The 13,940-nt window shown below is 43.4% G+C and overlaps 1 protein-coding gene across 2 annotated transcripts in view; it reads right to left on the reverse strand.

Annotated features, from left to right (window-relative positions):
* LOC135225781 (pleckstrin homology domain-containing family J member 1-like) overlaps positions 1-13,940 on the reverse strand; it is a 301,334-nt gene that overhangs the window by 67,735 nt on the left and 219,659 nt on the right. For both annotated transcript variants that reach the window (XM_064265247.1, XM_064265248.1), the window contains one exon: positions 13,616-13,679. In XM_064265247.1, the coding sequence (XP_064121317.1) occupies positions 13,616-13,679 (64 nt within the window). The remainder of the gene's footprint in view (positions 1-13,615; positions 13,680-13,940) is intronic.

The raw sequence follows: 13,940 nt of genomic DNA on the forward strand, positions 1-13,940 counted from the left end.
GGACCACTCCACTAGAATCAGAATGGTCCCTAGAAAAAAATTCATTTCAGTGGATTTGCAATCAAATTCCAGGCTTGCAAGTAAGACTTATTCGCAACAGAATCCAACCACAAGCTACCGCGCTATGTGGATCCCAACCTGGACCCTCTAGCCTATGCCACAGATGCGATGGCCATAAATTGGAACAACTGGCAGAAGATTTACCTATTCCTTCCGGGGAATCTCCTGATGAAGGTGTTGCACAAGCTACGTTCCTTCACAGGACAAGTAGCACTTGTGGCTCCCAACTGGCCCAAGAGCAACTGGTTTCCGCTCCTCCTAAAGCTGAAGCTCCAACCCAAACGGATCCCTCGCCCAGAACTGACGCAGATAGTACAAACTCAAACTGTGTCAGCTTCCTCAAGGATTCTGCAAACCCTAACTTTATGGACTTCATGAAGTTTGCAGCCCAGCAAGATGCGAGTATTGATCCGTGTAACATCATGTTCATAGAATCAGACAAAAGAGACTCAACGCTCAGACAATATGATTCGGCTGTTGAAAAGTTAGCCGAATTCCTAAAGGAGTCAGATACACACAAAATGACCACAAATCTGGCAATATCGTTCTTTAGAACTCTATTTGAGAAAGGCCTAGCCGCCAGTACTATTACAACAATTAAATCAGCCTTGAAGAAAATCTTCCAAATTGGTTTCAATATAAATTTGTCAGATGCATACTTTTCCTCCATGCCAAGAGCATGTGCATGCCTAAGACCAACTGCCCGCCCACAAAAGGTCACTTGGTTCTTGAATGATGTACGTACTTAAATTGGCATCAGACACTATTAATGAATCATGGTCATATATAACTCTTCTAAGGAAAACTTTATTTTTAACAGCTATGGCTTCAGGTGCCAGAATATCTGAACTTTCGGCTCTCTCACGAAATCCAGACCACATAGATTTCCTCCCGTCAGGGGAAGTACTACTATCCCCAGACCGGAGCTTCCTGGCAAAGAATGAGGACCCACAATATAGGTGGTCTCCTTGGAAAATCGTTCCCTTGGCACAGAACACATCATGCCCTGTCACTACTCTTAAGTCCTTTTTAGCCAGGACCTCCACAAGATCGTCAGGTCCTCTTTTTATTGGAGAAAAGGGTGGCACAATTTCTATCAAAGGTATTAGACAGCAAATACTTTACTTTATAAAACAAGCCAACCCGGATTCATTTCCACATGTCCATGACATCCGGGCGGTGGCTACATCAATTAATTATTTCCAAAATATGAATTTTGAGGATCTGAAGAAATACACGGGTTGGAAATCACCAGTAGTTTTCAAGCGCCACTATCTTGAAAATTTGAAAGCCCTTAAATTCCCAGCAATTGCTGCAGGGAGCATAGTCTCCCCCGAATAACAATTTCCAAACCTTCTTCTGCCCCCCCCCCTTCCCCCCCCCCCCCCCCCCCCCCCTCCCTTTACTCTCTCCTTTCTGCCTGCCTCACTTGTACTCTCCACGATACCTCTCTCCTCGGTGTTGAGAGGACCTGGGCGTCATCCTGCCCCTAAATTTGTACATAAAATGTTGGTTCCGGATGAGTTTTTTATAGACCGGAGTGTACATATTGCTGAAATGTAATAAATTCCTTACAGGATACCTTGTTAATTGTACGTTATCTTTAAGTATCTCTAATTCTAAGTCATAGGTTAAGTCTTAGAATAAGTATTAGATAAGTAAGTTTAAGTTTAAGGGGGCCGGCCGGCTAATGCCCTTTTTTAAGGACAGGACTTTGATATTCATACCACTTAATAAGGTGACTTGGGACATCTCCAAACCGCATATGGAGATTTTCGCCTCTGACCTTCGGTTTTGTGACGCCAGGGCGATTTATCCCGAAAATTAAATAATCATTTTTCAAATTCTAATCTCCTCCCTTGATATTTAATATTAAGACCTGGGATTACTACCATATATAGACCTGATGTAGACCTCCAATCGAATGGAGAGTTTTTTTTCTAAAAGTCATTTTTTTGCTAGATATGAATTTTTCAATATGGTCAAAAAATAAACCCTATAAATCAGGAGAAAAAAATTTATAAAAAAAATACGAAAAAAAACTGGAAAAAAGGGCTCTATTTGATTGTTCTATAATGTCTTTCTGAGTTATATACCAAATTCCAATGTTATAGCTTTAAAACTAAGTGAGAAGATAGATTTTGAAGGTCAATAAGTATAGTTTTGATATACGGGCGTTCAAAGTTTTCCTTCGTATTTCTATAAAGACAATATTAATAAATAATGATTATTATGAATGTATATTTGTTTTTTGTGTATTAATAAACCAAAACTATTTTATTTATCATAATTTAATCATAAATGATGATCCCTTCGCTCATATATCGCAGCCTGGGGCACTGCTTCAGGCAAGATGGGGCACTCCTTCCTACGCAATTCTCTCTCTCCCCTTCACTAACTCTGCTTATTACAGCAAATTTTCTTCTTCTGTGTGAAATTCTTGCCCGAAACAAAGATAAACAAACGTAATTGCAAGAGAATGTCAAGAGGTGAAACTCGAAGGCGTACACTTTTTTACAAAGACAATTTAATAAATCATGATTATTATGAATTTCATATTCCATTTTGGGTATTAAAAAACCAAAACTTTGTTATTTATCATAAATGAAGATCTCTTTGCTCAAAGATCGTAGCCTTAGGCACAGTGTGACGTGTGCTGTCAAGCAACACGGGGGGGCGTTACTAAGCAACCCTCCCCTCTCTCTTCACTAACTACGCATATATTATGATATTCTGTAATAATACTTGAGCGATTTTTCTTCGTCTGTATGTTAGCGAGATGTTTCCCTTGTCTTTTCCTCATTGGCATGATGAAATTCTTGCCGAAACATACATAAACATACGTGAAAGCAGGCGAATGTCAGACGTGAAATGGAACGTGTAGACTACTTGACGTCTGTGATCGCACTAAATCAGGACTGGACTTGGTAGCTTGAGCCTGGTCTCTCCTTCTCGACTCGGGGAATGTCTACAGATGCCATTTCTCCCAATTTCTTTGACAATAATTATCAAAATTTACGATAATAGAAGAAATAAGGGATTTTGACATAAGGAAAAATCTATTTCTGGGCGATTGGTTCGTGTCGCCCAGCGAAATATCCCTTTAATCCATTATTTCTAAGGTAAATGCACTAACACATACCAGAGAATAAATAAAATAAAGAAAAGGTCAGTATAACTGACTCGCTCACCCTCCAAGAGGGCGTCGGTATGAACACTAGGGCGAGTGAGACCACTACCACGAACCTCTTACCAATAGAAATCTCCCATACAAAAAACCCCCACAAAGAGGGGAGCGACACACAGAGTGGGCAGCAACTACTACTACTCCATCCCATGCTGCCGACTGCTGCGCCTCTGGTGGCCATCCTGAAGTTAGCAGACAATCTTGAGCGCAGGGATGGGTAGGGTGGGATTTCGCTGGGCGACACGAACCAATCGCCCAGAAATAGATTTTTCCTTACGTCAAAATCCCTTTTCTGGGCTCAGTTCGTGTCGCTGCGCGAAATCGTACCAGAGAATTAGCACAAGATTGTAAAAGAAAATAAATAAATAAGGTCTCAATAAAACTTAAAATAAAATAAAGTATTATAATTGCCAAAAAAATATACATATACACAATTATACAGGTTAGAAAATTATTCCTTAAAATTACCTTAAAGTTAACATATATGTACAGGGCTTACATGGAATATATGTTGAACTTAACATCTGTGTATAGTTATTATATATAAAAGTAAATAAAGCAATTATAATAATAAAAATGATTCTGAACAAACTTAGACAATAATCTAGTAAATAAATAAATTTATGTCTTAATATAACACAAAACTAACCATTGCAAATGTAGATGTGTCCACCCTAGCATAAAAATAAGGGGACCACATCATAGAGATCAGAACATACAAACAATTGTGGGTGACCCTAGCAAAAAAATAAGGGACACCCACTGTACTATCACAAGAGCAGCTAAGACTCAAGGTAGACGTAGATGAACATGGTAGGTATAGACAAACTGTTGAATGAGATAGGTAGAAAGGAGAACTGGATCTTCAACTTAAGATTAAGCAGAGTCGGGGGAAACTATGTTACCCGCCGCAACTGCTGAAAATTTCAGAGCTTCCAAGGACTTTAAGTAATGACGCTTAAATACTGTCGGCGATTTCCATCCAGTATACTTTTTTAAATCATCAAAATTCATGTGTTGGAAATAGTTAATTGAGGTGGCAACTGCCCTGACATCATGAGCTTTAGGGAAGGAATCAGGGTTGGCTTGCTTAATAAAGTACAGGATCTGTTGCCTGATACCTTTAATAGATAAAGTACCACCTTTTTCTCTCTTAAAGAGAGGACCTGACGAGGATGAGGAAGTCCTGGACAGAAAGGCTCGTAAGGTCGATACTGGACAAAGAGAAACATCTTGTGGAAGGGGTATAACCTTCCACGGTTCCCACCTCATCAAAGGATCCTCATTCTTTTGCTAAAAAGCTACGTTCCGGAGAAAGTAGAACTTCCCTGTGGGAAGAAATTCTATATGATTCAGATCTCTGGATAACGCCGACAGTTCTGAAATTCTAGCTCATGAAGCCAAGCTTAATAAAAATAGAGTTTTTCTTAAGAGCATTATAAATGAACATGTCATATTGTCTGTTTCTGAAGCCAGCTTTAGAACATCATTCAAGAACCACGGATACTGACGTAGGCCTCATGAAGGTCTAAGTCTAGCACAAGCCTTGGGAATAGACGAGAAGTAAGAATCTGTCAAGTCTATGTTGAACCCGAGTTGAAAAATCTTTTTCAAGGCTGACTTGTTTGTCGTAATAGTGCTAGCTGCTAAGCCTTTTTCAAATAAAGATCTGAAAAAGGATATAGCTGAATTGATTGTCATGATTCTAATATCTGATTCTCTCAGGAAGGTTGCCAACTTTTGACTGCAGCATCATACTGTCTCAAAGTTGAATCTCTTTTATCAGATTCCAAGAAAAGAATATTTCGTGGATCAATATCTGCATCTTTTTTAGCCGCAAACTTCATGAAGTCCATAAAGTTAGGGTTTTTGAGAATTCCTGAGGAAGCGTACACAGTCTTCGTTTGTACTGACTGGGAGAGCCTGGGATTGGGAATTCGAAGAGGACGAAGACCCAGTTCCAGAATCAGAGGGTACCAATTGCTCTTCGGCCAGTCTGGGGCTACTAGAGCTACTTGACCCTTGAACGTCCTGAGTTTGTTCAGTACCTTCAGGAGAAGATTCACTGGAGGAAAGACATAAATCTTCTCCCAGTTGTTCCAATCTATGGACAGGGCGTCCGTGGCGTAGGCCAGAGGGTCCAGGTTGGGGGCCACATAACATGGGAGTTTGTGGTTCGCTTGAGATGCGAATAGATCTACTTGTAGACCTGGAACCCTCCGGAGAATCCATTGGAACGAACTGTTGTCCAGTGACCATTCCGACTCCAGAGGAACTGAGCGGGATAGAGCATCTGCTATGACGTTTCTCACTCCAGCTATATGGGTGGAGGAGAGGTGCCAACTGAACTTGTCCGCCAGGGAGAAGATGGCTACCATGACATGATTCAGATGTCGTGGACTTGGAGCTCCCTGTTTACGCAATGGACTACCACTGCGCTGTCCAGAACTAGCTTTATGTGGGAGTTCTTTGGCGGACGTAACCTTTTCAGAGTCAAGAACACTGCCATCGCTTCTAGTACGTTTATGTGAAGCCGGAGGCCGGCGGAACTGGGGTGACCAAGTTCCTTGAACCTTCTTGAACTGAGAATATCCTCCCCAGCCGCTTAATGAAGCGTCTGTGTGGATGGTAATTCCCGGAGGAGGAAACTGAAGGGGTACAGATATTGACAGGTTCTTCACTTTTGCCCAAGGGCGTAGACGATTCCGTAGAATCTGTGGGACTGATGACAACTTGTCCCTGGATCTGACATTTGCTCGCGAGCGCCAGATTCTGGTTAGGTCTTTCAGTTTGGCTTTCATCAAGATGTTTGTCACTGAGGCAAATTGGAGGGAACCCAGGATTCTTTCCTGGCTTCTTCTTGAAGCAAATTTGTGTTCTAGAAATTGCTTTACTGACTTCGCTATTTCCTTTTTCTTGGCTGATGGAAATCGACAGAGTATGGGAGGATAGATTCCATTGAATGCCCAGCCACTGAAAGTTGGACTCCGGAGTGAGTCTTGATTTTGTCCTGTTTATCTTGAACCCCAGATACTCTAGGAACTGGATTACTTTCAGTGTGGCTTTGTGACATTCCTCGACTGTTGGAGCCCAAATCAACCAATCGTCGAGATACGCTACTACCATTATCCCCTGAGACCTCAGTTGTTGGACGACTACTTCCGCCAACTTCGTGAACACCCTGGGTGCCACGTTCAGACCGAAGGGAACTACCTTGAAGGAGAATGCTTGATCTCCTATCTTGAAGCCCAGATAAGGGCGAAAGTGTCTTGCAATAGGGATATGATAGTATGCGTCTGTAAGATCGATAGAGGTGGTGACGGCCCCACGGGGAAGTAAGGTCCGCACCTGTGAGATGGTCAGCATTTTGAACTTGTCGCAGCGAATGGCCAAGTTTAAGCGGGACAAGTCTAAGATTACCCTTCTTTTTTGTGAGCCTTTCTTTGGAACGCTGAATAAGCGACCTTGAAATTTTAATCTGTTGACTCTCGCTATTGCTCCTTTCTGAAGGAGGTCCTCCGCATACTCCGTCATTTCTTTTGATGGAAGTTGAAGGAAAGGTCTGGGTGGAGGGGGATTCGCAACCCAACTCCAACCCAGGCCTTTCGACACAATACTCTGTGCCCACTTGCTGAATCCCCACCGGTGCCGGAAGAGAAACAGCCTCCCTCCTACCTTCGAGCTCTCACTGCTGCTGGTTTGAGTGACCTCCGCGGCCTCCCCAGAAGTGTTTTCCCCTGTTGAGGGACCTTCCTGATCCTCTCTGACGAAAGGATCCCCTACCTCTGCCTCCCCTGCCAAAGCGGTCGTATTGCTGAAAGGCCTGGCCTTCGAACACTTGGTTGAAGGCTGGGGAGACAGCGTAGGAGGTGGAAGGTTGAGGTTGGGGGGAAATCACGTAGATGGGCTGTGATTGAGCCTTGGAAGTAGAGGGTTGGGCTGATTGTACCAACGGAACAGCCGAAACAGCCTGGGTGAAGCGTTGTTGCTTCTTCTGGTAAGGCTGATAACGTTTCGGTTTCCTCTGAGACTTACCTCTTGCTGATTGGTCTTGGCGTCTCTTTGCAGTGAGACCCCAACGATCCTTAAGGCTTTGGTTAAGCCTTGTCGCTTCCGCCTGGACCTCCTTTACCATTGAATCAGGAAAGAGGTCTGCCCCCCAGATGTTGGATGAAAGCAACTTATTCGGCTCATGACGAATAGTTGCTTCCTGGAGGACATGTTTCCGACAGTTAGTTCTGGCTGTAGCGAACTCAAACATGTCAGACTGGACAGTTTGCGTCAGTGACTTGGTGAGAAGCTTAAAGAGCGGCTCAGAGCCGTAAGAAATAGTCGCTACTTCTGTCATTGCCATGGTATTAATGGACCTGGCTAGCCTAGTCTTGGCCTCAAATTCAGCTTGAATGAGGCTGTCCGGAAGCCTAGGCAGCTTCTCACCAAACTGATCCATAGCACAGTCTGGCTTGAGTTTGCCCGCCGAAAAGGTGTTGGGTAAATCTTCCCACAGTTCTCCGAGTGAAGGGAGCAAAGGAGATGTGGGATCTGCTTCCCTTAGCTGTGGCAACGACTCCCCTTTCTGGGCCGCTGGAATAGTGACCGTTGCTATTTTACTAAGAAAGGGAAGAGGAGTTCCCTCCTCCATCGTAAAAATGGTGAAGGGACTCTTGAAGGCTTGAATTCTCGTATTTGAACAATCCATATCCTCTAAACACCTGAGCCATTCTCTTTGAGCCTGGTCACGTGAGTAGAGGACTGTCTCCTTAGGGACTTTGTCATCTCTAGTCATGGCTGCGTCAGTGAGTCTGGCGTAGCCAATGAACGGTGGTTGGAGACCCTCCGGGTAGAACTCGAAGTCCTCAATCCTTCGAGTACCACACTCCGGAATGGAAATAAGACCGTCCTGGAAAGGGGCGTATGACGCCACCCTCCAGGGGTTATTCATAGAGAACGGAGGCAGAGAGTCATGAGGTGGGAGCTGAGCTAGTCCGGTGCCGAAAGCTGGGGGAGTAGCTAGAGGGGCCTGATTAAGTCCGGCGATGATGTTGTCCTGAGACGTAATCCTGTCGGACAACCGGGAGAACATCTGCTCCATGCTGTTCCTCAGAGAGCCGATCAAGTCTCCCATGTGTTGCAACAGTCCAGCATTGGGATCCAAAACCGGAGCTGCTGCGGAGGTGGATGGGTAACTTGGAACAGGTACCAAGGGGAGAGGAGAAACTGCTGGCTCAGCCGGAGTACGTGGCCTCTCCTTGGAAGACCTGCTCTTTGAGGATTTGGAGCTTGAAACAGAAGCTCTAAACCTCTCTGCTCCGGGGTTTGCAGCCGGAGACTTACGAGACGTTGACGCCGACGAAGTCTTTTTGGACGACGACGACGTCTTTTTGAGGGTTTTTGCAACCGTCTGTCCCTTGACCTTAGGTCTTACTGAAGCGTCAGGAGAAGAATAAAGGAGCTCAGCTCCTGTAAAGCCTTGGAAGGAAGCTGGAGAATTAGCAGGAGTAGAAGACCCAGTGGCGCCCAAGGGAAGCCCTTGGGCGTCCAACGTACCTACCTCGACCAACAGGTCGTCAACACCTACCATGGGCTCTATATTTAAATCAAGTGTCGCGACGTCCGAACGAGATATCTTGGCCGCCTGGTTCCTTTAACGAAGCGGCGAGCTGTTGATGAATCGCCGCCATAGTCGGGCGGGTGCCTCTGCCGGGTCGACGTAACCCGTCAACTTGCCGCCGGGGAAGATTAGGACAGCCAACCTCTTCTCTAGAATGTAGGGCTGTCCCTTGGCGGCGTTCTTCCCAGAATCCGCCGACCCAAGCCCTCAGGGTTGCCAGAGCGGTATCTCTTAACGGCGGGAGCCTGGAAGAGAGGGCGTTCATTAGTTTTAAGTTTAAACTTAAGATTAAAAACTTAAGTAATAATAGGCTTAGTCTAAAGACATAGGGATGTAACATCCAATATAAAAAGAGCTTAAGCTTAAAATAAAAGATTAAAATTAAACTTAAGATCTAAAACATTTATTGGAATTACCGAACGGAGTTGGGAATACTTACCCCGTCTAAGAACTGACTCACGAGATCGTAACATATGGTGCAGGTTTCGTGGAACCAGACCTGCAGATTCCCGTGCGGAGTCGCGCATGGAGCGTGGACCTGCAGACTTTCATGTCCACAGGGGTCCTGGAGCATGGCATTGCATCCTGGATGCTCACAGTTGGTGGTCTGTAAGTGAAAAGATACATGAGTACCCTAAAAGAAATCACTTACAAAGGCTAATAGGCTAATAGAACTCCGCTGCATGCCGGTTTGAGCGCGAAAAAATTTTGGGCATAACCCCTCCCTTACCGCCTGAATAGGCTAAAACCCCGGAAAGGTCCGGTGTGACAACGTGGGTAAGGGAGGGATTCGGCTTAGGCTAGCTTAAATTAAACTTATGATAGCTTAAAATAAACACAAAAACACTTAAGCCTAATAGCACTAAGTACCGGAATAATTCCGGTGCCGTCGCGGCGGTGTTCGTGTCGCGATATCAGCGAGACGGGATGGTTAGGAAAGACCAACTGTACGCCTGATGTCGCCCGCAAGGGTGAACTAGCAACCTTCCACGTGATTGACGGAGCTCCGGTAAGAAAAAAACAAAAAAAGCACCAGCAATCCGGGAAGGAGCGAGAGGGCGAAACAGACTCGAGCAAACAACGGGGCAACGGAGTAACAACGGAGGGGGAAGGCCAATCCCCTACCTAGTCACCCCAGCGCACCATGAAGCAAGAGAACGGTCAAGTCCAGTCCTGGGTCTGTCCAGCCTCCCTTACTCCCTCCGCCTAGGGAGAGAGGGAGACAGGCACGGGTATGTGGAGCGAGCGAGGACAGACCTCCCTCCCCCTGGCTCTATGGTAGAGCAGGAGGAGGGTAGGGTGACTGGACGGGAGGGCGCCTGGCTGCTTCGCGATCACATGGTGACCACGGAGCGGTAACATAAGAAAACACATAAAAAAACATAGCCTAGGATAAAGCAACCAACTAATCAGTGAGATGCTATAGAGAAGCAACCGAACTGATGAGAGGAAGCAATAAACTGGGGACCATGAAATACATACCTAGCTACGTAATATGCCAGACGCCGTAGGCTAACCTAAAATACATAATTACTAAAATTAAATTAAAATAAAGTAAGAAAGTAAATCAGTAGGAGGAAAAATCCAGGAGTGTACGACTAACCCGAAAGAAAGTCTACCACTCAAAGCTAGCCGGGGCCGATACTAAGAGCTGTGGCTAGGGTCTGGATGGAAGATGCCTACGCAAGGTAAAGAAGACATGCATGCATGACATAAACCAAGTAGGCTGGACCCCTAACATAATAAAGATAACTAGCAATAGAGCGTAAGGTAACAAGGGAAGGTTCTAGGTATGGAAGACCAAGAACGAACCCGCCACGAGGCAGAACAATGCCGCCATGCTTCCGACCAAGAGGCAGTATTTATACCTAAAAAACGGCAAATACTGACTCAAAGCTGGAAAAAACCCAATAGAAACATTAACGGATTACTTAACTTAGCTGCTGCGATGGCTGAACGCTCCATATCTAGTAAAATCCTTGTAAGGGGCACAAAAAACACAAGAGCAAAAAAGGGTACGTGTGTACACAGTGCGCTAACTTAAAAGGATGGCCACCAGAGGCGCAGCAGTCGGCAGCATGGGATGGAGTAGTAGTAGTTGCTGCCCACTCTGTGGGTCGGCTCCCCTCTTGTGGGGGTTTTGTAGTGGGAGATTTCTATTGGTAAGAGGTTCGTGGTAGTGGTCTCACTCGCCCTAGTGTTCATACCGACGCCCTCTTGGAGGGTGAGCGAGTCAGTTATACTGACCTTTTCTTTATTTTATTTATTCTCTGGTATGTGTTAGTGCATTTACCTTAGAAATAATGGATTAAAGGGATATTTCGCGCAGCGACACGAACTGAGCCCAGAAATTGCATTTTCTTGTACGGATCAATGTTTTAGGCTTATTGAGTTACGTTAACTAATTACCCTGTAACTACGAAAGTAAGAGGAATTTTGACGAAATATTTCGTATACATATTCTCAATTGCCATATGAAGCTCCATGAATTTTTTCATGACTTTGCATTTTTTGCCCTATACCTCCATATACAGTGGTCCCCCCGTATTCGCGGGGGATGCGTACCAGACCCCCCAGCGAATAGTTAGAATCCGCGAATGTTTGGAACCCCTATAAAAATGCTAAAAACAGCCTATTTTGTTAGTTAAAACTTAAGAAAAACCACTAAAAATTTTCATACTTGGTTTTTTAATAGTTTTATCACAAAAAGTGCATTTTATGATGAAATTGATAACAAAAACCAGGAATTTGTGGATATTTCTTATAGAAAATTACCGCGAATGCGCGAATTTTCCGCGAATAATGCAGGGAAACGTTCCCAAGAGAAATCTGCGAATGTGTGAGTCCGCGAATCCGGAGAACGCGAATACGGGGGGTCCACTGTATAGAGGTTCTGGCCGGCCCCCTTAATTAGTTCTACTGTAATATTTTAAGTAAGTAAACTTATGTTTAAATGAACCTCAGTTTTCATTACTCCTCCTTATACGTTTACTTGTTATTCAGTAGGCTTGAATGGATATTCTCTGGTAAATTTTCACCGGCGAACACAGGTCAACCCAGAAAAGGGATTTTGACGAAGGAAAAATCTATTTTTGGGGAGAGACCTGTGTCGCCCTGTGAACCCGACCCTTCTGATTGTCTTCCCTTCCCTTACACCTATCCAAGCCATAAAAGGTATCTAAAAACATTCAGGATTGCAGATGTCGCTCGGGTCAGGTATTAGCAGTAGTAGTACGGAGGCGGTGAGGGTGTTGCCGTTATGTCGGCTCACCCCATATGAGGGTTTTTGGAAAGGAAATCTCCAAATGGCAGGAGACCTGTGAATAGTGGCTTTCACAAGCCCTGAACTTTATACCCGGCACCTTTTGGGTGCTCGCGCGAGGGTAGTAACCTCTGCATACCACGCTAGCTTTTTTCTCTGGTATATTTAGAAACTACTAGAAAAGTGGATAGCAGGATCTTTTCACCTGGTGACACAGGTCTCTCCCCAGAAATAGATTTTTCCTTCGTCAAAATCCCTTTTTTTTGCCCTATACCCCCATATATAGTGGTACCAGCCGGCCCCCTTGATCAGTAATGTCATGAGCTTTTTCAAGATCTCTGTATGCCTCATATATCTTTTCCCCTCTGCTTTCAACCTTCCCACATAACTATTTCATAACGAACTCTTGATTCAACAACTCTGCTCATGTTAAAACCCATTCTGTTCTTCCTTTATCAATAATTATGTTATCTTACTTTCTCAATCAAGTTCCCACCATACACCTTGCCTGGTAAAGTAAGTAATGTTATGTCCCTCTAAATGAAAATTGCATTTACCACCTTTACCTTTATGCAGTCCAACAATTATTCCTTTTGCCTTTTCCTCCAGAACCCAAAACATCACACTTGCAATGCCATCAACTGGTTTCTTTCTTTAACCTCTCAATTACTTTTTATGTCCTTAAGCTATTTCCACAAGCAGTTATTTGGTGTATATTATACAGTGCATAAATATTACCAAACAAAGAATACTAAATAAGATATATATTTCTTGATTTGAGAAAAAATAAATAAATCATGAGAAATGGTACACTGCTGAAAGCATGCAAAAAACCAGCTTTAAGGCAATGTCAATTGAAATAAAGGTGATGCATTCAACAATAAATGAAGCAATACCAAGATTGATGTAAGATCTAGGTTCTCGTCAGCAAAGACAGTAACAAACTGTTCAAAATATTTTAAATAATTGATCAACAATTTTCCCTCCCACTTAAAATAATAATAAAATTTAAGTTCCCTAAATCCTATACGGATGGCAAACATCATATAGACAGCCTTCAAGTAGCAAAGCAGGAACTACAACCATAACACTGCAAGCATTACACTTACCATGCTGCAGTGACTACTTACAGTTCATGAGTTATGTTTTACATATGTCACAGTGTAACATAATTGTTTGCAGCAGAGATGGTAAAGTATTGCGTTAGGTATGAATTTCATTAGCAAATACTATGTTAATAAATGAAATGTCCATTTCAAATATATCATCTAAATTTTTAATTTCATAATATGAAAGAAATAACATGAACCTACATCTAATGATAAATAAAACATTGTTTGGGGGCCTTTTGCACAATTGGCCTTAACAGTGTACATAGATGAAATGGTACCAAATGGAGTGATATCAAGTTTACACAATCAAATCTATTTTCCATGATTTGCATGAGCATAACATCAATAATAGATAACCAATAATGAAACTGCTAAATACTTACTTTTCCTGTTTTTCTTCTGATCTGGACTCTCAACATTATCAACTGTGCCCGTAAATGCTCATAGCTAGAAAGAAAAGCAACTTCACTAAGATCCACTTCATATTAATAGTGTATAAGTTCAAAGAGATGTGTAATAAAGTAATTTAATTGCAAGCTCTGGCACAAGATGACTCATAAATTCATAGATACATACCAAAAGCAATATTCATAACTCATAACACACAAAAGAAAGTTTGACATAATCGCCGATTACCCACCACTCATGGTGACATGAGCGTACAGGCCAACCATCATTAGTCCAACATCATTGGGACCTGCTGGATGC

This window comes from Macrobrachium nipponense, chromosome 13, assembly GCF_015104395.2.
Source record: "Macrobrachium nipponense isolate FS-2020 chromosome 13, ASM1510439v2, whole genome shotgun sequence".
Lineage (NCBI taxonomy): Eukaryota > Metazoa > Arthropoda > Malacostraca > Decapoda > Palaemonidae > Macrobrachium > Macrobrachium nipponense.